At 36.2% G+C, this 25,963-nt stretch overlaps 1 protein-coding gene across 2 annotated transcripts in view; it reads right to left on the reverse strand.

The window, feature by feature from the left end:
* LOC149948426 (uncharacterized) overlaps positions 1 to 25,963 on the reverse strand; it is a 63,434-nt gene that overhangs the window by 32,493 nt on the left and 4,978 nt on the right. For both annotated transcript variants that reach the window (XM_090173427.1, XM_090173428.1), the window contains exon 2: positions 1,215 to 1,387. In XM_090173427.1, coding sequence (XP_090029553.1) covers positions 1,215 to 1,338 — 124 coding nt within the window. In that variant the 5' untranslated portion in view covers positions 1,339 to 1,387. The remainder of the gene's footprint in view (positions 1 to 1,214; positions 1,388 to 25,963) is intronic.

Below are 25,963 nucleotides of genomic sequence, written 5' to 3' on the forward strand. Positions count from 1 at the left end.
TATAGACTAGTTTAAACTGGTTGAAATGTAACACTATTAATGTTTTGTAGTATGTTTACTGATATTAGTCATTTTAAATCGATAAAAAGTTTAAAACATTAAAAACCCTTGAAAAGTAATTTATGTTTAAATTTTTTATTTTTCCGATTTGCGGAAAATTTTCCGCATTTTATTTTTCCGGAAAATTAACAACCCTAGAAAAAATCTTATTTTTGTTTTAAGTGATCCAAGACATTTTCGGTTGCCATGGCAAATGGAACTAGTAGTGCGGCGTCTCCTTTCGGGAAATTTCATATCTCATATAGGTCTACATTACGCCCGACCCTGAACAAAAACGGCCATAAACACCTCGGGTACTCTCCTTGTTAGTTAGCTATGAACTTATGGTGACATTAGCGGAAGACGAAAGCTTTGTCTCCGTAGCGTTACCTAGACTTATTTGTGTCGTGAATAGAATCTTTTGACAGCCGCGTGAGGTGACATAAGACAAATTACAATATGCCCATTTTTCATGACAAAATGTCCTTGGTCAACTTGTTTCTTCATATATATATATTCACGAGACTGTTATTAAGGCTTAACTATACAGTTTTATAGAAAATACCGTGTATAATATTATTATTTAATACGTTAATTATCTAAACCCATATTAACTTGAGATACTTTAGATTTCATTTACACTGATGTAATATTGGATGTAGTAATTTATTAAGAATATTTAGTTAAATTTCGCAATATCCCGCTTACAATAAACCATAAACGTTCATTATTCTACTTGGGAAACTTTGGGAAACTTCCGGCCACTAAATTAAGGGGCGATGAACATTGACGTTCTCCTTAGAATATGAGGCAAATTAACAAGTACAGGAGTTAGGAATCGCCAAGTTATCTCACCCTCCACGCTCGGGCAGTTGATTCGGAGCTCCAACTCTTAATCGCGTAAAACGGTAGAGCCAAGTTCGTCTATAACGGAATTAAAATCCCATAGGCGAGGGTATTTACGAGTCAAAGCCGCGGCCCGATACCGAACTGACTTCTGATCAACATCGGCGCGCGAGCGAGGGCTAATCTACTAACCCCATCTAGGAGGGGATGCGGCGGAACCAGATATAAACTCCAGAGGGGAAAGGCGCCCTAATCCAATTATTCTAATTAAAATGGTGGAAAAATCCTGGGGAGAAAAAAGCGGCCATCGCAGGCAATTAATTACTCACCGGCCGAGGCTTCGTCTTGGGCCCGCGAAACTCCGGAGAGAAGCAACGTCAAAAGCACCGTTAGGGTTAGCGACTGAAATATCCAACGATATCTTTTCATCCCGACAGGTGGCGTTGGGGGCATTGCACCCCTGAATCCTCCAAGCAGACAGTTAGCTTTCACCTTCGGAACGCTGCGAAAAAGGAACGTACGTTAGAAACTAGTAGATTTGACGCGGCACTTTTTAGTCAAAGCGCCATCTATGAGGTGCATTAATTATATACCGTGATAAAGACTAATTTTATAAATTTCGTTTCAGTTGACAATTACCAAAAGGTAATATAAAGAGGTCCCCCTTGTATAACCGAAAACTGGCAGACAAGCTAAAAAAGGCTTCGTCGCTGTCTGTTCCAGAAATCTGGTAGGGCTGAAGGTTAAGCTAAGAAGTATAATTTTAGAAATAAACGTGTATTAAATTCAAATTAATGAAAATTACCAATGAAATTATTAAAATATTATAGCTCCGGTTTCCTCGTCCTAATTTTTGCTCTCACGCAATGTAGATGGCGACTTAAGCGCCGGACTATATTTTGCCTTTCGGGAACTTGTTTAAATGGTCGCTGACGAAACATAAACACTACGTTTCCGCCAGGGGCTGTTGAGACGCGGGGCCCTGCCCTTTGACTCGGGGAGAGGTTTCCTAGTAAAAGGAATAATTCGAAAGTGAATTTTTGACTTCAATAGGTTATTGGGTCAGGGCGCTTCTTCGCGGTAAAGATCCAGGGGGCGTTATTTACGTACTTCTCTTAGGAAGGCTAACGTTTTTAGCCGCATTTCGTTTTAGGAAGTAAGGGCGTGGAAATTGGTCTACAAGCGGAGTGCATTTTAATTTAACCTAGTTTCCAGGGCTGTGGGTAATTTGCTTTCGAGAAAAGCGGATGCGTTGTAGACCTATAATCGGCCCACAAAAGCTACCGGTTATTTGCATTCGTATTGTTATGAAATAAAAGTTAAAATTACAAGACAATTTTAAACCAAGAGATTCGGCTCGTCACGTGATATTTTTTTTAAATAAGTTGCTAAATTTCTTGATCTACCAAATTAATCATAATAACACTACCAGATTTTTTATATAATTCTAGAACTAACTTAAAAATCCCGAAATCCGGTCGAAAATTAGTCCCCAAAATCCCGAAATCCGGTCGAAAATTAGCCCCAAATGTCAAAATCCGGTCGAAAATTAGCCCCAAATGTCAAAATCCGGTCGAAAATTAGCCCCAAATGTCAAAATCCGGTCGAAAATTAGCCCCAAATGTCAAAATCCGCTCGAAAAATAGTCCCCAAAATGTCAAAATCCGGTGGAAAATTAGTCCCCAAAATGTCAAAATCTGGTCGAAAATTAGTCCCAATGTCAAAATCCGGTCGAAAATTAGTCCCAATGTCACAATCCGGTCGAAAATTAGTCCCCAAAATGTCACAATCTGGTGGAAAATTAGTCCCCAAAATGTCAAAATCTGGTGGAAAATAATTCCGAAATCACAAAACATGAACAAAAGTTTGTCCTAAAATCTCAATTACTAATTAGTATATAGTACACGTAAATCAAGGCGAAAATATTTAAAATGTTAAAGAATCATTTAAAAAATTATCCCCTTCCGTTTCTACAAAACTCACAACATCGGTTCCAGATTTCCCTAATAATATTTGATAACTAATCAACTTCTGAGTTTGCATCAGATCATATTTCCAGCAGTGGGCTACAACTCGAAAAGTGCACGCAGACCCGAATCAGTTTCGCTCGCAAACAACCCACTTCCGGGGCCCTTAAGACGATACGCCATCTCTCCTCCTCGCTGCGTTCGCCGAGATAATAGGATGTGCGCGGGCCCAAAATCTGATACTCTCCGAGTAGCGAGAGAAAGAATGGACCCGCAGGTACGCGTGCCTTCTCCTCCGAAGATACGGGGACCACCAGAAGATATCAACTTCTTTTTCTTCGAAGGAGCTAAAAGCGGAAGAACTTCAATCTGATTAGAGCTCCGAAATGTAAGGAAACACTTCGGGTATTACATACAAAGGCCTAAGAACGAAAAACTTCTCACTGATGTTCGAAAAGAGATCGAGAGAGCGTCTTGCTTTTTTTTTTACTATTTTACTTTCTCGCAAAACCAAGAGATCTTCCACGCCAATAAACAAAAGTTTCCTTTTCCGTTAGGACTTGGCGGCAATAAACCCGCCTGAGAATAACGCGAGTTGTACGTGGAAGTATATCCGAGCGACGCGATACTACGAATACTTAATGCGACATTTCTGTTGGCCGTTTTGATTCGACGAAACTTACAAGTTAGTTTTATCTTTTCGCTTATGACGTTAATAGACATCTCATTACTTAAAGTGGCGAACTAATTTCTTGAACAGTTTGAGAAGTTTCTTCCGGTTAATTTGCAGTTCAATATGTTGATTATATTCCTAATCCGACGTATACCAAGATACCGGAAATTTTATTTGCATTTTTCGTTTATCAGAATATTTTAGCATTTTCAAATGAATTCATTTTTATAGGAAGATAAATTTTAATATATCTTGGACTCTGACATGACTTAAATAAAACTTTAGTGGGAGTTGCGGGAGGGTTAATCTTTACACAATTGCGTAAATTTTCAAATATTTTTAAATTATTTTAAATTACTTAAATGTAATTAACACAATTGCGTGATGATTACATTAAAATAGGATTAATTTATACAAAGATTTCGCTAAGAATTAAGTAACTTGACCAAGTGGTTTTACTGTATACTATAAATCACCATCACCTGATATTAAAAGCTTAGAAATTGGATATCAGTCCAACTTTTGACAGTAGTAATGGGTAAGACTTATTCCCAGTTACAATGAATTAAAACGTTTTTTTCGTGAAAAGGATTTTTGAATCTTGTCGTAAAAGAGGAGTTCTTTAAGACTGAGCACAGTTCTAAAGAAACCTAACCCTTTGCCACGTAAAAAGTAATTTCGAGCCTACCAAAAAGAGCGAACGTAATAAGCAGTCTTTAGATGGCCAATTGATTTGCGCGTATAACTAGAAAGCCAAGTATAGAGAAAATAATACAACCAGTATACTAGTTCCGGTAGCTTCTTTAGCCAAGCGTATAATACGCCATATTGGTTCGTGTCACGAGAAGCCCAAAGAGCCCGTGAGAAAAATGCTCAAATCTTGACTGAAAAAATAACGCTTCGCACGTCAGGATAACTCGTTAGCGCGGTCTTGTTCACCCCCGCCTTAACCAACACTGTCTAGTGACACGGTTAAATAACGCCAAGTTTAGTTTCCACTAGCGCCCGAAGCGGAGAGTTTTTGAACTGTGCCACGTATAAATATTTTACGCGCGAAAATTAAATAATTAAGAGGAAACTAAGTTTAATGTCGTTTTTTTTTACGCGCGGACCAAATCTGTACGTTGGGAAACGCGCCGTTGAGGGCGCTAGTGGCAAACGAGTTTAAGAGTTCAGCGCGTGAAAAGTAACTTGGCTAATGTCGAACGCTCCAGTCTTAGCGTGATCGAGGAAGCTATTTCTCTAAGATGGCCAGAATAGTTCAACAATATAATATTGAGTGTGGTGGAGGGGAGAGATATTCCGTCGTGACTTTCGCATCCACAGAGGGGCGCCACCGGCGTTATTAACGTAATCTACTGGCAAATGTACTATAAAAAGCCATTGTAACCTCGCGGACTCAGTTTCTCAGAAACCTTGGGACTCTTATATACACTTATAAAATTATATGAGAATAAATATAATAATAACTCATAAAAGGAGAAATCTACGCTTTCTTTCCACGAACGAACGAACGGTCGGTCGGTCGGTCGGACGGGGTCGGTCGTGAAAAGATAATTCAACTCGTATTGTGACAAAGGCCTAGCTACGTATTGACTACTAGGGTCGTGCGCTTATAAACTAAATATTTCCCAAACAAGGTCGGTTAAAAGAACCCTTTAAGAAAATAAATTGGATAGTTGAGTTTGAAAAATACACGTTCTTTGAGATATTTGAGTCATAAATCAGCCAAAGCCGGGATAAAAATTGATTTTCAGGATGGCTATTTTTGAGGCAATTTTCCACAGTTTACATTATAAATACCCCTAAAAAGGATAGCTTTAATCCAAATTTTCTAAGGAACATAACGCGATATTTTTGCGAGGCGCGCTAACTGGTGGCGACATCCTGTTTCCATAGCGCGAACTACGCGAGACCGTTGGTGGGACCCCTAAAATTCTAACCCGTTAATTGCTTTTCAAACGCCCGACTTAACTTAAGCCTTGGCCGTAAAAAAGGGTCCAGTTAAAGAGAGAAAAAACTATTAAAAGGGCTAATTGGAGCGTGAAAGAAGAACGTTGGACGATAATAATATCGTCCATCTATTTTGCGCCAAAAAGAGTTGATAAGCCTCGTCCTTTTACCGGAATAAGAACTTTGGGGGGGGGATTGCTCGCCACCAGCTGCAGACTTCGCCTCTTTATTTACCGCATTTTTTTAAGATGACAAACAACACTCCCTAGCGGAGAGGAGGCAAACTATAAGAGTATCTCATTAAATCGCGTTCCCTAGCGGCGCGACGGCAAGAGACGAGCAGTTTTATTTTCTCCAAAAAGGTGGGAGATCTTCATTAGAGTAAGACGCGAAAACTGGGCACAGTGACATCTCTCGGCGGAAGCCTTTTCCGAATGAAATGCCCAACTTAGGGACCAAAATTTCAACTTAACGCGTAACAGAGGGAGTTGTAAACGTAGAGCGTTTTATTTATTAAAGAAAATCTTCTCTTCCTTCCGTAGAAAGTTCAAAAGAGGAATAGCAACCAGTTTTGACAAGGCTTTAAAATGTATCTCGAGGATTTACAGCTAGAGGTTTGCCCGCGGTATTTCCGGTGAATATGTATATCCATAGACGAGGCTTAAGTCGGAACTTTATAACGAGGCTTAAGACTTTCATATTTAGGTCTTTTCAAAATTAATTTGCTGACGCCGGAATTAAATTGGGGGTTCAACTTTTAAATTTGACAGTTCGTGTATCAAGTTTCGTGCACTATTTACGGTTTTAGTTTGTTTCGTTGACTTAAATAAGTTTAAAGTTTCGTTTCGTTGAAGTTCGACTAAACGTAGTGTCATCCTCTCTGAGGAAGAGCTATGCTAAGTGTACGCCAGAATTTGGTTTATTACTTTGCAAAAATTTATTTTAATACCCTAGTTTAAGAGTTCCTAATTTTTTTATTTTTAGTATTATCAAATTGGATAACGCTCCCTGTATGCAGTTTTTTCAGTCGCGCTTTATCTAGCAACAGAAGTGTATAGTAAATTTCTTACAAGCGAAGTATCCGTCTGTCATTAAAATTAAACTTAATCGAGACAGCTTTTAAATGAGCTAAAACCACCTACCGGTAACAATGTAACATGTTCATTGTTAATTAAGGATATGAAGTTATAAATTTTATAAGAGCACTATTTTCTTAGATAAATTAATATATCCTTCCGCCAGTAGCTCGATAGATCACGATAAAAGTTAATGCATAGGTATATAGAAAACAAGAAAGAGGAATGACAACTGGTATCGACAAGGCTTTCAAATGTATCTCCAAATTCCAAAGCTGGAGGTACTTCCGGTTAGTATATATTTCAATGGTCAAGGCTTATGACGTAACGTTACCACCATTTAAAAGGCCTAAAGTACCCCCGAAACGATAAATCGACCGACCTGATTTTCCTCTATTTTCTATGGCAGGGATGAACGTACTTTGTAAAATTTATCTATCACAAAGTAAACCACTTTAAATATCCCAAAATATATGATAAGCGCATGCGCGGAACTAGCCCCGCGAGAGGGCAAAAATAAAAAGCGCGCCTAAACCAAAAATCAATTTAATAAAAACACGAAAAAACTTTTAAAAGAACGATAATATAAACGAGAAAGAAAGAAGGGCGAAACACAAACCTGACTGACTAGCTCCAATAAAAATAACGCCGTCCGGAAACGTTCTTTCCAATAAAAAATAAATTCCTATTTTTTACTCTCCTCCGCCTAAACCGAACGAAATCCAAAAGTCGAACGATAAAACTTATTTCCCAGGCGGACGAGCGCGCGAACGCGTTCCAACGTAACTCCCGCTTTTTTATTTTTCGCCGGGACCGAGGCTTAAGTTTAAAACGCGTCTCCGAAGCTCGTGACCGTTATATGCGCAACGCAAAAGTAAACTGAAGGAAATCTCGGATAATTTCTCGAAACAACCTAAATTTTTGGATCGGTTTTTTTTGGTGGAAAGTAAAGCGAAATACGTAGGAATATATGACGTACCTGTGGGTATCGGACAAAATGTATAATACGAGGAACACTCCGTCATATGGCCCAGTTACGGTCCCGTATATTTACTTTTAAATTTCAGCCGGTATTCCCGCTTCGCGTTGCGCTCGTTCTCGGTGGGAGAGCATTGGCTTTTCCCGCAAATAATCCACCAGCGACCCGCTTTTTTTTTTGGAAGGGCACGCGTTGCGTAGTACGGGAAAACCTCTATCATCCTATATTTTAGAAGTACATCCGGGCTAATGACGAAAACAATTGCTAAATATTTACGCGAATTCCAGCGTTAAAAACGAAAGTGGGTGTAATTAGGGCCTTCGCTTAGTCGATAGATATAGTTATAGTTTAAATATAATATTACAAGGTGATATATTACTAGAAGGTAAAAAAATTATGCCGTACCCCCGCCTCCGAATATCTTACTCGAAAAACACTTCAAAATGCGGGCCTAGAAATTATGAATGTAATTAAAAGTGAAACCCTCATAATTGTGGAAAAGTAAATATTATAACGACAGCTTGGGATATTTCTAGAGTTCTATTCTACTCTACAGAAACACACAATTTCTATCATGAACTTAAATCCCGAAATCTGGGCGCAAATCCTCTAAATCAAAAATAACTAAACGCAAAAGCCGTACTCCCAAAATCTCTAAATCATAAAATATGATAATGAGAAAAACGTACTCCCAAAATCTCGAAATCATAAAAATATGATAATTAGAGAATCTTATTCCAAAATCTCTAAATCATAAAAATATGATAATTAGATAATCTTATTCCAAAATCTCTAAATCATAAAAATATGATAATTAGATAATCTTATTCCAAAATCTCTAAATCATAAAAATATGATTAGAGAATCTTATTCCAAAATCTCGAAATCATAAAAATATTATTATTGAATCTTTTTCCAAAATCTTGAAATCAAAAATATGATTAGATAATCTTATTCCAAAATCTCGAAATCATAAAAATATGATTAGAGAATCTTATTCCAAAATCTCGAAATCATAAAAATATGATTAGAGAATCTTATTCCAAAATCTCGAAATCGTAAAAATATAAAATAAACTCTAAAATCGTTTTCCTAATATCTTAAAATCATAAAAATATGATAACTAGAAAATCGTAACGCAAAATATCGAAATCATAAAAAATCTATTATCTTGAAAATCGTACTGCAACAACTCTTAAAATCATAAAAGTCAATAATCAACTCTAAAATCTTACTGCTAACACATAATTTTAAATCAATACGAAAATCTTACTAAAATCGTTCAGATTTTCTAATTAGATTTGAGATAAGAAATTTGAACGCAAAATTCGCAAGAATAGCGAATCCAAAATTTCTTAAGCCCTAATTGTTTAAAAAAAACTTTCAAGAAAATCGCAAACCAGAAAATGTCTTCAAAAATACAGTCGTTGACTTACCATATATATTTAAATAAAGGTTTAAATTAAACCAAACAGTATTGACGAAATTAAACAACACTCGTGAAGTTATAGCAAAACTAAACGGGAAAACACATAACTAAGTCTTAAAATTTATCTTAAATCTCCTTAAAATGTACACTTAATTTGCAGCCATTAACCACGACTCTAGCAACAGATGTCAAATCTACGATTATAAGCGAGTGTTTTTAGTAATTTTCTTAAAATATTTGAATACACATACCCGAAAACCTACACGAAATTTTTAAATATTTTAAGGTTTCGTAGGCGCGTTAAAACCACAAAGAACGCTTAAGCTTTGATGAAACTCTTAAAGGATTAAAATAAAAACTTTAAGGTGATAATGAGGTGGATTAAAAATAAAGAGCCCACGAGATTAAAAAAAATATTCTTAATGTACTAAAAACCTTATTTAAAATATTTATCAGGTAAAATAAACAAATAAATATTACATCAGATAAAGAGTACACTCAATGTATTTATTTATATTTAAGGATAATTAATTTAAAATAAATTAACTAATAAAAAGGTTCAGTTAAAAATCAATATATTTATAAAGAGCAAGCGTGAGTAAACAAAAATATATTTAAAAATATTTTCAAAAAGGTATTTAGTAACCTAAATTAACTAATAGGTTCTGCTAAAAATTAATATATTATAAAATAAAAGAGCCAGGGTGATAAAGTAGTTACTAAATACCTTTTAGAAAAAATTTAAAATAAATTAAGAAAACTACAAAAAATATCCCACAAAAAAGATTGTTTATGATAGTCTATTCAAACGACAATCTCCCAATAAATAAATTTATCCTTAAAAAATACGTTATGAAATATTAATAAATTAGAGCTATAAATTAGAGATTGTGAACAAAGGAGTCTCTCCTCAAGAAATAAATATAGCATAGGACAGTATTAAAAAAAATTGCAGACGGCCGTGTAATCAAAAGGGGTAAAATTATGTGACCCATTTTTTGGTAAAGAGAAGAAAAAAAATGGTTTTAAAAATTGCCCGATTCCTCATAGACCGAAATGAAAAATTTCTTCGCTCGAAACGAGTTTATTTTCTTTGAGAAGGTAGGCTACGCGTGACGTGATTAAGTCCGAAGAATGGGTTTTTGTTCTTCTATAATCCTCCCATCTTGCCAAGAAAAACTATTATTTTACGAAGGTCTCCTTTTTTAAAGGAAAAAGAGCATCTCTCTAAGTAAAGCGACACAATTTGTTATAACGGCTCAAAAAGAGAGTTTTCTCGATTTATTTAATTAGCTTATTAAATGAAGTATTTTAAAAACTAATGGCCGCTTTTGGGGGTACTTACTTGTTAGATGACGTAGCCACGACTACTACTTTCCAACACGCGAAATTCGGATTTCGGAAATAGGGTTGAAAAATGCCAGAATATTATTTTACCGGATCTGATATCGTGAGGTAGAGTAAGGGAGGGGTTAATTTTCACCCAGATTTTTAAAACGCCGGTGTGTCCCTTTAAATTAGGATGATAAAATTGGCGAATAAGTAGATAAGTCCATAATGAAAAGGGATAATAAAGCTAAACCATAAATAAATTTGAAGAAATTTAAAAACTTACTAATAGCTGGTACCGATAGGTCTTCGAGCAAACAAAAAAAACGCGAAACTCGGACCAAATAGATCTTCGAGTGAATAATTAAATTTAATTAAATTAAATAAAATAAAATAGCCAGAAAATCCAACGGTAGACCGGTTTCGTTCTATTTGAAACTCATCAGTACCGTGCGGGAAATCTGGCTTGCGACTATAACACCGAATAGAGAAACTAAGCCTAAATATTAAAAATTTCAAAACGAGTTGCGTATCAACGGAAAGCTGAATAGGGGGAGAGTGGTGGAGATTAGTAAATACGCAATTTAAATTAGGGTCGTGGTCTGAAATTTTAAACGTTGGACTGTAAAATATCTTAACATAAAGAGCCGTTTTATGATTTAGTTAGTTCAACACAGTATCCAAATGTCAAAATATTTTTGCTCGAGCGCAAAATTACTCATTTTTTGTTTCCCGTTTCGAGTCCCAAACTAAATTTACCTCGTTGATAAGTATTATTTTCTAATTGATTTTCCCGTTACAACTGCTAAACAAAGGGGTATTTTAAAGATGACCAAATATTTAAATATTAAATGAATGCGGGTGTTTTGTATTTGTTTCAGACGCCCCGGTTTGAACTACTTTTAGTTCTTTTGCATTGTTTGGCTGTCGGTCCGACCGTAAATAGGGCAAGACCCCCGCTCGACACCGCTACAAACGGATCTAGAACGAAGTCACCAACAACACCACCTCCCACCAAATTGGCACATTCAACCAAATTAAAGACGAGAAATTTGCATAAGGCCGAGACTAAATTTATTTTTGGGTAAATAGACTTTAAAATAATTTAAAATCATTTCGTTCACGTCTACAGCTTGGCAAACTGCACCAGCTAACAAAATACATTATTCAATTGCCTTGAAAATTAGCTATTTAACTAGTATAAAGTTATTGTTTGTAGAAAGATAATATAGTGTTGTTAATTTTCCGGAAAAATAAAATGCGGAAAATTTCCGCAAATCGGAAAAATAAAAAAATTACTTTTTTTAAGTGTTTTAATGTTTTTAACTTTTTATCGATATAAAATGTCTAATAGCAGTAAAAATACTACAATACATTAATTAGGGGTTTAGTTTTACTTTCAGATTCGAAAAAATGAGGCGAAAATGCCGCTTTACTTAAATTTTCAAACAATATATTAGACTAATCATGGAATGATAATTTTTTAATTTTTTTCGGAAAAACACGAAAAATGTTCCGGAAAAAAAGACCTCTGTCATTTTCCGGAAAATTTTCCGACTTACAACACTAAGATAATATCTGTAGTATATAAGATAACTAATAAGATTATAGTATAACTATTTTGCTAGTGTACCTTCGCGGGCTTAGGTAATTTAATAAAAAATACAGCTGAAAATTAAAATTAATTTTGAATACTCCAGATAATTAATTTTTCATCATTCAACCGATGTTATTTGACGATAGGAGGGAAAATTTAAAATTAAATGGAAACTATGTAAATTTCTAATTTTGTGGTATTTTATAGCATTATCCAATCCGATTTATACATAAGGCTACAATCGTGGAAAATAAGAGTAAAATTAGCGAGCAAATAATATGAAAATATCAAAAGGTTTTCAATAATTTCTGCTTAAAACACTTTCATAAATTATTCATAAATTTAGACCGTCATAAAATATCTTTACACAATTGGCGCTACACTAAATTTATCACGCAAAATTAGAATAATTCCCTTGAAATCAAATACAGCTGATATAGAATATATCGCCTTCCACCGGCGATTTAAGCTATTGGAAATTTTCTTAAAGATACGAAACTAATATATTCCACAAAATCCACAACTTATGAAACAAATTTAAAAGATTTAAAATGTTGTAATACATATCCAGAAATATAGAAAATCAGAAAAAACTAAAAACCCAATCGGCAATTACCGAAATTGAATTTATAGTTTGAAACAAGGATATTTCTACTATACACGAAAGTGTAGTTTTCAATAATTTTTCCCCAAGAACAACTTTTCTCATCTTGACTGGCTCTCCGTGCCTACAACCTTTGAAGAACAGGATAGAGAGAGACCAATATGGAGTTTTGCGGCAAAAACGGGCCGGGTTAAAAGCGGGTGGGGGACCAAGGTGAAATATACTTTTAATGGGGCGCTCTGGCGTCTGATGCGGAGTGAGCAGGATGAGAAGATGGAAACGTGTGCTTCGTGGCTACTCGGAAATTACCTATTTCACGTTTTCTCCGGAGATGAGCTAAACCACTTTTATTTTTTTTTTGAACGGGGGAGGGGGGGAAACGGTTTTTTTCTCCTTTTATTCATGAAACGACGGGAACTTTCACTAGACAATCATATAGGCCTCGCTCATTCATGATAAAAAATTACCCACAGTTACTTCATATAGACACGTTCACATTAGTTTCGCCTGTTCGCGTTTCAGAATCTAAATTTAGAAATTTAGTTTTTTAATTTTTTTGTGTGAAATTTTTCAAATATTTTTATATTTTAACGCTAAATATATACAAAAGATTAACACAAAATTGTGGGGGTGGGAGGAGGGTACTCAGATGCAAATAAGAATTAGAGTGTAAATGAAATAGTGGTAATTAATGGTAAATATTTGTTTATATTGTATAATAAAATGTAAAATCATTAAGAAAACGTAATATATCAACTTTAAAAGACCTTAAACTTTATTTTCATAACTCTACAAATCTGCTCTATGGTTAGTTCTAAATACTGTAAATAATGAAAATATTATTTACCATTATTTACCACTTTTCCCATTATGTAACAGCGTTATTTACCACCTGTTAAATACTACTTCGGAACCCTGCGCTCAAATATAAATTTTATTTTTCTTATAGAGTAGTATCGCTTTGGGTTATAACTCATTTTGAGGGCAGTTTTTAATCTATAGGAAAAAGCATGGGTGACGTCGACATTACTCTTGTCAAACTTTGAAACTAATATTATCCACAAATTATGTACGTAGAAATGGGCGTGGTTTACAACCAAGATTTTCATATTCCTAGTGCATACACGAATGAATTCCTGCCATTAGATATTGATAAGGGGAAAATCAGATTATCTAAAATTTCTAAATGAATTTCGCGACGTTTATATAACGAGGCATATAGTGACCAATTATACAACAAAATGACAAATTAACGTTTTCAAAAATAAAAAAATTGCTTTATAATTTTACTATATAATTTAGGACCGTCTTCGAGAAATTTAAATAATTTAATAAATGAAAATCATAATCCGATTACCATAGAATCCCAAATAAATAATAAATAAATGTAAATGATAAATAAGTTTTTAAACATTGAAAATACTTTGATTAGCTAAGGCTTTAAAATTGTATTACATTAGTTAATAGATTTTGGTATTCGAGAAATCATCCCGATGTTGAATATTAAGATATATATTTTAAGCGCAAAGGAAACCATTAGACGAATGTAGGATAAAAAGTATTGTTGTAAGTCTGAAAATGACCGAAGCCCTTTTCCGGTAATTTTTTGAAAAAAATTAGTTTTAATTCCATGATTAGTCTAAAATATTGTTCGCAAATTTAAATAAAGCGGCATTTTCGCCTCCTTTTTTCGAATCCAGAAGTAAAACTAAACCTCTAGACTAGTTTAAACTGATTAACAATGTTAATGTTTCGTAGTATGTTTACTGTTATTAGACATTTGATATCGATAAAAAGTTACAACATTAAAAACCCTTAAAAAGTAATTTATGTTTAAATTACTTATTTTTCCGATTGCAGAAAATTTTCTTGAAATTTTTCCGCATTTTATATTTCCGAAAAATTACCAACTCTAATAAAAAGCGAACAACCTTCGCCGAAAGCGATGAAATTAGCGAAACAAAACTATCATTAGAGCACGTGGTCTCCGGAGTCGTAATCTTCTTCTCTTCGGCGAAACATCACCGGACACTGGGGAACAATACCTCGAAGTGGGTACGGTTATCTATAGCACTCGGGTGGGAACGCGAAAACAGCCTCGTGGTCCGTTTTAAGGTAGGTCCCCCCTTCCCCCCGGAGCACATCCTTGTTATAGAATCTCAGCCATTAGTTAAGGACGATGGCTTTTCGGAGGCCCACTAGTCTCTGGCTCTCAGCGCGTCCCGGGAGTGTTACGAACAGCGGGGGAACGCTCATCAAAGCGCCATCTAGTTAATCAGAGTCTAACTACGATTCCGGAGGGGATTTATCAAGGGAAGAGCGTACAACGGCCGGACCTACTCACGCGTTGTTGCTGCCCAGCTGGTCTATTCGGACTACGGATCAAGGACAAAAGGTGGTGAGAATGCGCCGCAAAGTCAGAACCACGATTTCGTCATACATTATTCTTTCGCCTTCTTTGCCAAAAAGAGAGATGGTCGTAGGCGGATATTTGATCGGTACGGTACTGGGAAGACGCGATAGGTCCATCGCAACCGTCCGTCCGCCTACGTACAGCGCCTTACAAAAGATTTAGACCGACCGCAGTCTGACCATTTGTTTTCTCATCAACTGTATACATTTTTGACATTTATATTCTGTATAATATTAAGGGAACTAAAAGTAATGTAATATGCTAACCAGCGTAGGTAATTCGCAGCAATCACTCCTAAATTGTTGCACCTGGTAATTGTGAAACTCGAGGATCCACCAAAAATATTAAAGCTCGTACTAGATAAATATGACTGTTGACGATCCTTTGAAAATTTTATAGGAAAATACGGGAAACTAAATTGGCGAATTATAGGAAAATACGGGAAACTAAATTGGCGAATTATAGGAAAATACGGGAAACTAAATTGGCGAATTATAGGAAAATACGGGAAACTAAATTGGCGAATTATAGGAAAATACGGGAAACTAAATTGGCGAATTAAAGGAAAATACGGGAAACTAAATTGGCGAATTATAGGAAAATACGAGAAACTAAATTGGCGAATTATAGGAAAATACGAGAAACTAAATTGGCGAATTATAGGAAAATACGAGAAACTAAATTGGCGAATTATAGGAAAATACGAGAAACTAAATTGGCGAATTATAGGAAAATACGAGAAACTAAATTGGCGAATTATAGGAAAATACGAGAAACTAAATTGGCGAATTATAGGAAAATACGAGAAACTAAATTGGCGAATTATAGGAAAATACGAGAAACTAAATTGGCGAATTATAGGAAAATACGAGAAACTAAATTGGCGAATTATAGGAAAATACGAGAAACTAAATTGGCGAATTATAGGAAAATACGAGAAACTAAATTGGCGAATTATAGGAAAATACGAGAAACTAAATTGGCGAATTATAGGAAAATACGAGAAACTAAATTGGCGAATTATAGGAAAATACGAGAAACTAAATTGGCGAATTATAGGAAGTCTGGTCACCCTGCGATTCGTGGGTGTCGTGGTCTAGTTTGCTTCTGTCACTACGTTGGCAGAATTCCCTATTAATTCAATGGCCCAATTTTTCCCCGTCAAGAGAGGGGGGAGGGGAAAGAGTCACTGGCGTTAGCTTCAATCGCGTTGGAAGATTCAGTGTTAAGGAACCCAGGAGCAGGGTGACCACAGTTCCTATATTTACTATTTTCTTCGTATAATTTAAAGTCTTCTATAATTTCATTAAATTTCCTATAATACCCTATATTTTCACTGAAAAGTCTGGATAAATTAAAATAAAATTATAATAAATTCAGAATTTACGTTAATTATCCCTCATTTGGTTCCAATTCGTTCGTGGGTATTTTATTTAAATATGCAACAGAATTTTGTTGCATATTTAAATTTTTCACCAATAAAATATTCGTTGTTTATTGCAACTATTACTGCCTTAAAGGGGAACGGCCAAGCTTTTCCAAATATGGCCTTATTTCCGTATCAAAAGATTAACAAGACGTTCAATATACTAACACGTACCTTTTTAGGTCTTGAAAAAATAGCTTTTGGCCCCAAAAGTTGAAACGAAAAATAACGTGGGTTTGAATTTTCGCCGCCATCTTAGGGGCTGTCGCCAGCGCCCCTAACCCCGTATGGGTGATTTGCGAACTATCCTAACTTTTAAAATCGCGCAATTTAGGCTTAGGTCTCGTATAACTGGAACGCGCCGCGCGTGCAAAAGAAATTTTTCGCGTCTTCAGCAGCGCGCGCTTTTACGTTGTTTTTCTGTCTCACCGACTTCTCACCAGGTGTCGCAGCGGACGCGCGCTTTTCGATTTCCCGAAATTTCTTTATTTTATTAAAAATTAACCACTTAATATTCTTTGATGCGGTTTTCGTCATAAATTTTAGTTTTTAATGGGCTATAGGGCTATCCAACTGGTTAAAGCCTGACCGTTCCCCTTTAAAATTAATAATCGGACTTTTGTTTGTTGTACCTATACATAATTCGTTGGTACATAGATACGTAGCCACGGGGAGAGCACAGGGGGTATTGGGGTCGTATGTACAATTGTTTGGGGTTTTTTACCAAAACCCTGGCTACGCAATAGTTCGAAAGTAATTATTTTATAAATTCCAAGTAAAGGCCAAATCTCTATAGTTTCATGCCACAGACGTAAATTAAGTGTATCTTATTTGTAAATTTCCCCGTGGAAATCTATCCATTATATTTCGGTGAACAAAACGTCAAGCTAAGCGTAACAATATCGTACCCCGTTCATTCATTCCATTAAACGACCATCAAATGAGATGAGGTCGTTATAAATGTAGAGTGAAGGAACAAATAGGAGTCGACCTTTCTAAATTTAGAATGATCGCGAAGGGATGATGACCTACATCGCGAATGGTTGGGAGATCAAAAGCATTCTGTACAGGTGTACCGGAACCCGCCCAGCGCGCCACGTCACCGCGGTATCTATACGAAATCATATTGCCATTCTAAATCTGATTGTCCGAAACAGCGACGCGTAGTTACAAGTACCCTCCGTGAATGTCCGAAACGCACTCAACCGCGCGATAAAAATAATAACTAAGCGCCTCGCAAAAACAGACAACGACAACCCGTCGCTGTCGGCAGCATCCTGCTTCAACAATGACGTTCAACAACGACCCCCCCCCCCTCCAACATTTCTCTTTTTTTCCCATTTTTACAATTCTCTTTTACTAGAAAAATAAACAAGCCATCGTAACATCATACCTCGGAATCAAATCTCTATATTCAGGCCCGACGAGAGAGCTAGAGAAGTTGGTAGAATTTACCCGGGCCCGTGCACCCTCGGGGTCCGCCGAGAGAGCGAGATAAGATGGTAGACATTACCCAGGCCCGTGCACCCTCGGGGCGCGACGAGAGAAGTTGGTAGAAATTACCCGGGCCCGTGCAGGTTCGCGGCCCGACGAGAGAGCGAGATAAGTTGGTAGAAGTTACCGGGGCCCGTGCACCCTCAGGGCCCGACGAGAGAGAGATAAGTTGATAGAAATTACCGGGGCCCCACGAGAGGAGGAGAGAAGCCGGTAGAAAATACCGGGGCCCGGTAATTTATTTTAAATGTATAACAATATCCAATAGTCGCGGCTCTATTAGGGCCCGAAATTATTATTTTATCGGGGCCCGGGACCCTTCTCGACGGCCCTGTCTATATTGAAACTAAAGAAAAATATCTCAACGGAATTCTGTACAATAATATTGTGTCACGTTTTCCACGAACTCACTATTTCAGCTATTCTAGGCTTCCCAAAATATCTCAAAACTTTAATATCAAATGTGACAAAACTTTGATTTGGAGTTACGATATTATTTATCTCGGATTACGATTTTTACAGTTTTGTTTTCGCTCTATCTAAGGATAATTTTTAAATCTATAAAATTAAATTCATTCATTCGTTAAGAGTTCAATATTACCAGAAGTATATAATTCATCATAATGATAAATACCCATCCATCCTGTTAACGTTATTCGTTCGAAACGCGTATTTTCCCGTTCTTCCGTTGTTTTTATCAAATTAGTGCAAAATACCACGATTTTACAAAACCATCAACTCGAGGGAAATTATGATTTAAAACAAACATATCTTACGGCGTGTAATTTTAACATTTTACATGTGTAGGTCGAATATACGTGGTCAATTTTATACCATGATGCATTGTCCGTTTTCACTTTTAGGTGCTACATACATACTAGGCTAGCTAGGCTAGGCTAATAACCAAGGCACCACCTTGGGCCCAAGTAAGAGATCTTATACACTTCTAGTATAACGTATTTATGCTATCCCGAGAATACAACGTTCATAAGCGAGCCAATTATGCCGGTACAAATTACCGGGGCCCGTGCAGCCTCGGGGGCCTTTTTCGATAAAATGCATAATTATACCCATTAATAACGGCTCTATTGGGGACCAAATTAATATTTTTCCGGGGCCCGGGCCCGTGGCAAATTTTCAATATGGGTCCATCCGACTTATATTTCCAATTACGCGGTGATGGGCCCCCAAAATAAAGATGTTTGTGGACCCTTCCAACTGATATTTCCAAGTACTCAGCGATGGGCCTTAAATGATGCTTATGGACCCATTTTTGTCGGGCCCCAGGGCCCCCTCTCCAGCTCTACTTCAAACCAGCACTCATGCCGAATTTCTCTTATATATAATTGGTCAAAACTGATAATAACATCGAATTAAAGTGGATGTGAAGATCTGTTGTGGCCTATCCAATCGAACATTTTAAACAAACCCAAAACCGATATCAGAACGTCGGATAACGCTATCGCGTTAGAACTAAAAGCCGATATCGTCATCAAACCCCATCAAGATAATCAAACCGACTCAAAAATCAATGACCGCCCCCAAAAATCAATAACACCTACAAATAACAAATTGACTTAATTTCAACGCTTTAGACCCACCTCCCCACCGAAAAATGGACAACTAAAGAAGAAAAAATAGGTAACTTTTATTTCGTGATTTATCACTTCGAACGACGGGCGCAAGGGGGCGCAAGGGAAACAGCCACCGACAAGTTGCGAAAATGATCCAAAAGAGGGCGTTCGAGTTAAGTTGTTAGTCGAAATAATAGCGAGGGGGATCCGCACGCCTCGCCCAAGACGAGGGAACTCGGCTGGGTATTACGACGTCTCTCCATTATTAGCGCGCGTTGAGGATATTTCCCGAGAGGGGGCGCGCGCCAATGGATTCGGCCCCGACTATTCGATTCTCCATTATCCCACCCGCTTAATCCGCTAGTTTGTTCGATAGGGCTCTCAGCGGCCATTTCTCTGGACATTCCCTTTCGCGGATCTCTTAAAAAAAGAGCTGAAAATGGGGGGGAACTTCCCGAGCGCCATCTCGTAACGAACATCGAAAAGAAATCAAAATTTTCTAGCCGTATAAAAGGGTGGTTGTAAAATTGTCGCGATTTGACGTCCTTTGAAGGGAGGGGGCGCAATGGGCGGAGTTCCAAAGAACTGGGCCCGCTCTATCTCTCGTTTATTTGATGGACTGAAAAAAAATGTCGACGCTTGCCATTTTTATTTTTGGGCGGAAAAGTTTTGGGAGAATTAAAAACAAGATGTCGCCACTCGCCGGGTTATTTTCAAGCCTCGTTGCCTCGTTGATAGAGACAGAAGTACATAATATACTCTTGCGAAATAAGTATCCTTCTCATGCTTGCGGGGGGGGGGGAGAAAAACTAGCGCGGAGGGGATAAAAATCTAGCGCGGGGTCTAAATTTATCACATGGCGAGTTTCTAAAACTATTACATATAGAAAACATCGTTTTTATAACCGTGTATCCCTACGTAGTATAATTCGTACATTCTCCATCGTTAAGCGAGGTAATATACGCGGTAAATGTTTATCCGTAAAATGGTGTATTCTTCCACTATTCGGCGTGAAAATTACGTCCATTGAAAACTGATCGAGCCAGATAAGGTAAAAGTTTCATTTTGATACTTAAATTCTCTCGAAAAAAGTTACATAATAAACTTCTGATAAAGCGTACTATAATTTGAAAATTATTTTTGTGCTTGGATCGTAAATTAGACTGGTTTTAAATTATGTCGGTGGCCAACTTGTTTTGCAGAAATTTGTAGGGCTTGGCGTTAGACGAAAGCTTTCCAGGGAGCCTAATCTTTTACGTAGAATTTATATTTATTAAGTATAATAAGACCACTGCGGTGAACCGTTATACCAGAAATATGTTTGGCAATCCCCGTGTAATTTTATTCACGTTTCCCTAAATAACAAAAGTAGGTCTTGGCAAACAAAATCTAGACGTTTTATAGAAAAATAATTCCTGATGAATTATTTACCTGGGAACATTTTGAGAGTTGAGAATTTCTTTAGCTAAACACAGAACTAGACATTTTAGAGAATTATAATAAAAAACTTGTCGAGGTTAACGGTAATAGCGTGTAGAGAGCTGTTGGCTCGCGTGGTATGAAGGGCTTGCCACCACCCTCCTACGCATTGTAACCCGGCCACCTGAATTAATGGCTTAAAAGTCGCTTGATGACTTAGACCTAAGGTGGTGCCAGGGGTATTAGCCTAGCTAGCTGATAATTATTATAAAAAATCCAAATTATTTATCAGGGAAGTTTCCGAGAGCCGAGAGAGCTTTTGACAATAAGCATCGATGATTTAAAATTACAAAGGACCCCTTCAATCAATAGGCTCTTGTACCCGTGCAAATATTATCGGTAAACTAATGAGACATATCAAATAAATAGGTTTGCCTTAGATGATACGAACCTCGCTGATGATATAAATTTAATTTATCTAATTATAAGCGAGTCAACCATTATAAAATCCCCCGAAGAACCTATTGAGGACAGACTTAATGAGCGAAAGTCGTAAACTATCCGCTAAAATGATAGAGATCATATAGTTGAGGGTTCAAAGAGACACGCCGCCGAGGAGGCGAAAAGGGGTCCCCTCACCTCGCGCTACGTAAAAACCGGCACCATCTGGTAGATCCAAGACGTCCCACGGTACCAGATAACCTCGGTGGCGAACTAAATATAATCGGAACGTCGATTTTTCGGACGGAAGGATGGACCGCGCTGAAGAGAACGCCAAGAGGGACAAACGGGCCAAATAAAGATACGGATCCGGATGAGGGGGGCTTAAATGACCCGCTCAACGTCGTGAAGGGCTGAGGACAGCGGGGGTCGCCAAGGGGGGAATCAAGAGCGCCCGAAATAGCGGCCTAAGAGGGGGACCAAAAATTACAAGGTAGACGTTTTCGTTGCGCCACTTCGATCATTTTCTGCTAGCATAATCGTTTTCGAATAATTGAATTTTTAAATGTCGCCAAGTTTCCTTTTATATTCTTCCCCGAGATGGCGCTGCGACGTCTTCTCTAAAGATTAATTATTGACTTACGCTTTTAATTTTATTATTATTATTTTAAAAGTTTTGCTGCCATATTTCATTGATAAGCAATTGAAGTTATTAGGATTACCAAATTAATGATCTTAAAAGAGAGGGCTGCAAATTTGATTTGTTTCACGGGGATATTTCATTAAGTCTTTTCAGGTGACCAAAATGCATTTTGACGTTAGTGCAACCCCCCTTGCCAAATACGACATCTTCAAAATTAAATTATTAAAATCTCAAAGTATATATCACATCTCTTACGATATAAAGTAGTTTTATGCTGAATATAATGCCCGATAAATTAAAATTTAACGCGCGATAAATTTAAATATAACGCGCGATAAATTAAAATATAACGCGCGATAAATTAAAATATAACGCGCGATAAATTAAAATATAACGCGCGATAAATTAAAATATAACGCGCGATAAATTAAAATTTAACGCCCGATAAATTAAAATTTAACGCCCGATAAATTAAAATTTAACGCCCGATAAATTAAAATTTAACGCCCGATAAATTAAAATTTAACGCCCGATAAATTAAAATTTAACGCCCGATAAATTAAAATTTAACGCCCGATAAATTAAAATTTAACGCCCGATAAATTAAAATTTAACGCCCGATAAATTAAAATTTAACGCCCGATAAATTAAAATTTAACGCCCGATAAATTAAAATTTAACGCCCGATAAATTAAAATTTAACGCCCGATAAATTAAAATTTAACGCCCGATAAATTAAAATTTAACGCCCGATAAATTAAAATTTAACGCCCGATAAATTAAAATTTAACGCCCGATAAATTAAAATTTAACGCCCGATAAATTAAAATTTAACGCCCGATAAATTAAAATTTAACGCCCGGTAAATTAAAATTTAACGCCCGGTAAATTAAAATTTAACGCCCGGTAAATTAAAATTTAATGCCCGGTAAATTAAAATTTAATGCCCGGTAAATTAAAATTTAATGCCCGGTAAATTAAAATTTAATGCCCGGTAAATTAAAATTTAATGCCCGGTAAATTAAAATTTAATGCCCGGTAAATTAAAATTTAATGCCCGGTAAATTAAAATTTAATGCCCGGTAAATTAAAATTTAATGCCCGGTAAATTAAAATTTAATGCCCGGTAAATTAAAATTTAATGCCCGGTAAATTAAAATTTAATGCCCGGTAAATTAAAATTTAATGCCCGGTAAATTAAAATTTAATGCCCGGTAAATTAAAATTTAATGCCCGGTAAATTAAAATTTAATGCCCGGTAAATTAAAATTTAATGCCCGGTAAATTAAAATTTAATGCCCGGTAAATTAAAATTTAATGCCCTATAAATTAAAATATAATACATGACATATAATAAATAATAATGAACTTTATTTAAAACTCGAGAAGCGATTAAAAAATCCAATCAGATTTAAAGCAATGAAGCGGGTAGCGTCTAGATGACCACAGACTTATTCTAAAAAAGTAAACGCTCGGAAAAGCACCCGGATTCGCTTTGGAGGCGAATCGAACAATTTCCTAAACGTAATTCCACTTCGACGAAGCGAACGGGAACCGGAGCAGTTCCGGATTAAATCCGATCCGCGCCTAAAAATTCAAGCAAACCAAAAAAAGGAGGCAAAAATAAAAGCAGCCCATAGTCATTTTTCTTTTCGATACGGGCTGGATGGAAACGGCACAAATTCGCCTTCGCAACGGACGCTCGAGCTGTTTAAGTTCCAGCGGTACTCGTGATTAGACTAGCTTCGTAAGCTACGTAAAAGGTCAATAACTTGGCGCTCGCCAAATGCGGGAGGGGGTTTGAATAGGATGGTGTAATTGACTTCTGTTGTTATTCGTCTAACGGGAAACGACGAACATTTTTTCATCGGAAAAATACTTCTCAAATTTGAAACGCCAATCGGACCATTTCGAGATTAAACGATATTATTGTCCCAGGTAACGCCGCTTCCCACGTTTAAGGAAATACCGGATATATTTTTGTTCATTTTAGATATTGGTCAGTTCGTGGAAGTGTTACGAGGTGGAAAAACCCGCGTGGAATATGGAAACATTCTGGGAATAATTAGTTTTGTTCTATCTAGCAATTTGAACAATATTCAGGGTGTTTCAAAAAATATATATCAGATAAAGTAATTCATATTAAAAGACTTTGTATTATCATAAGTAACAAAATAAGTATGGCACAGAAAGAATTCGGTTAATGATAGTCTGTTGTGTACTGATTGCGAAATAGGAAGTTTCCGAACAGGAAACTCGTCCCTTCCTACTCTTTCCGTTGGCAAAATAGTTGTGTAGTTTGATGGCGAGAAATACGCGCGTACAAGTTTGAAATTGGAAAATAACTAACTTCTGAAATGGAGCCAGTGTTAATAATAGTTATTCGTGATTATTTTCCTAAAGTAAGCGTTATTTACACTTTTGAAAGCATATCAATTTTCAATAAACAGACTATCATTAAAAAAATTGCAATGGGGGAATAGGAAGTGTCATACTTATATTTATTATGGTAGTATAAATAGTAAAAGTTTGTTGTGTTCTTAGTAATTTAAGTATAACGTAACTATTCTAAAAAAAGTAGTTAAATTGATGTAAAATTTTAATTTATTTATTTATAGTAATTTTTTGTCATATTTGCCAAAGGCCTGGATTTCCAATTTGGGTTATGCAGGGCTTCCAAAAGTCTTTAAAAAAAACGTTCCTTTTAAAACGCGATTCGTTGTTATACACATATTTTAAATCAAACTAAAACAACAAAAATAGTTTAAAATGAGTTTTAAAAGTAATTTGAAATAAACAATTCTTTAAAAAAGTCTCGATAAATAGTTCTTTTTATAAAGTAACGTGGCCTTCTTGTTGAAATGTTGCTCTTACGTCACAGTCTCTTACTTTGACAAGCCTACTAGCGCGCGCTACAGTCGCGAGGAATATAGCTTTTTCTAGAGCGCGTGCAAATCGCTCGTGCGAGGAATACACTAATAAAGCTGGGTCTTGTGACGTAAGAGCAACATTTTAACAAGTTGGGCAAGACCACTTTTTATTTTATGTTTATAAACTGCTTAAAAGGTTGTAAGCAAATTAAACTCTCCGAATCTGCATTTTTGTTTATAGGAAAAAATGGTTAAATTGATATTTAACGCCGGATGATATATGGGTTTGCTAATTTACCTATTCTTAATAACTTTGATTTAAATCAAGGGATTTTTAGATTGGGAAAGAGCTATTAATGGTAAAAAAATTTGTCAATTCAATTAAATCAAAATAACCAGATTTTTTTTCAAATTAAAATACCAACCTTAATTGGGAAGCTGATATACAGGGGAATATTAGCAGTTTTAGTTTTGTTCCGTTACAAGTTTACGTTTATTTAATTTAATCAGCTAGGCTAATACCCAAGGCACCACTTTAGGCCCAAGTCATCGAGCGACTTTTAATGTCAGAGTCGTCATTAAATTAAGTTTAACAAATTAATCTTTTTTCTATTAAGTACAAATATTTAAAAACATAACTTACCATAAAATTTAAAGTAGACTTTCTTTAAAAAGTAAACTTCTAAAGATTTAATTAATGTAGCTGGAGGTCGCTGTTTAACGTTAAACTTTAAAGCAATTTTATAACCACGTGACTATTTTTAAAGGTTTCTACCGTTTGATGACGCTCAAATATTTCCCCGAAAGAAATTTTACCCAGTATACCTTGCAATTTACGCTATCGCCTATTAAGCCAGATTTATACGGAATACGGGAGGAGATTTCACGAGAATCACGAGGCAAACAGAAAATGGCCACTACTACAATCAGATCTCAGAGCTATTTTTACGCGCAGAACTAATCATTTCAGCACGCGTAACTCAAAGCTAAATCTTGAAAGCGAAAGACTTCAATACGTGAATTTAAAATTGAGAATCAGATTGCCTTCGGGGAAACTGATTTGAAACGCAAAGCCTTTGCTTCTCTGACGAATAGTATATTCTTCAAACTATTCTTTGAAGAAGAAAACCAAGTGATGAAACTTAAAGCGAAATAATTTTTGGCACTCGAGAGGGAAAAACGCTGTATAAA

This window comes from Leiobunum rupestre, chromosome 4 (assembly GCF_980474605.1).
Source record: "Leiobunum rupestre chromosome 4, qqLeiRupe1.1.hap1, whole genome shotgun sequence".
Taxonomy (NCBI): Eukaryota; Metazoa; Arthropoda; class Arachnida; order Opiliones; family Sclerosomatidae; genus Leiobunum; species Leiobunum rupestre.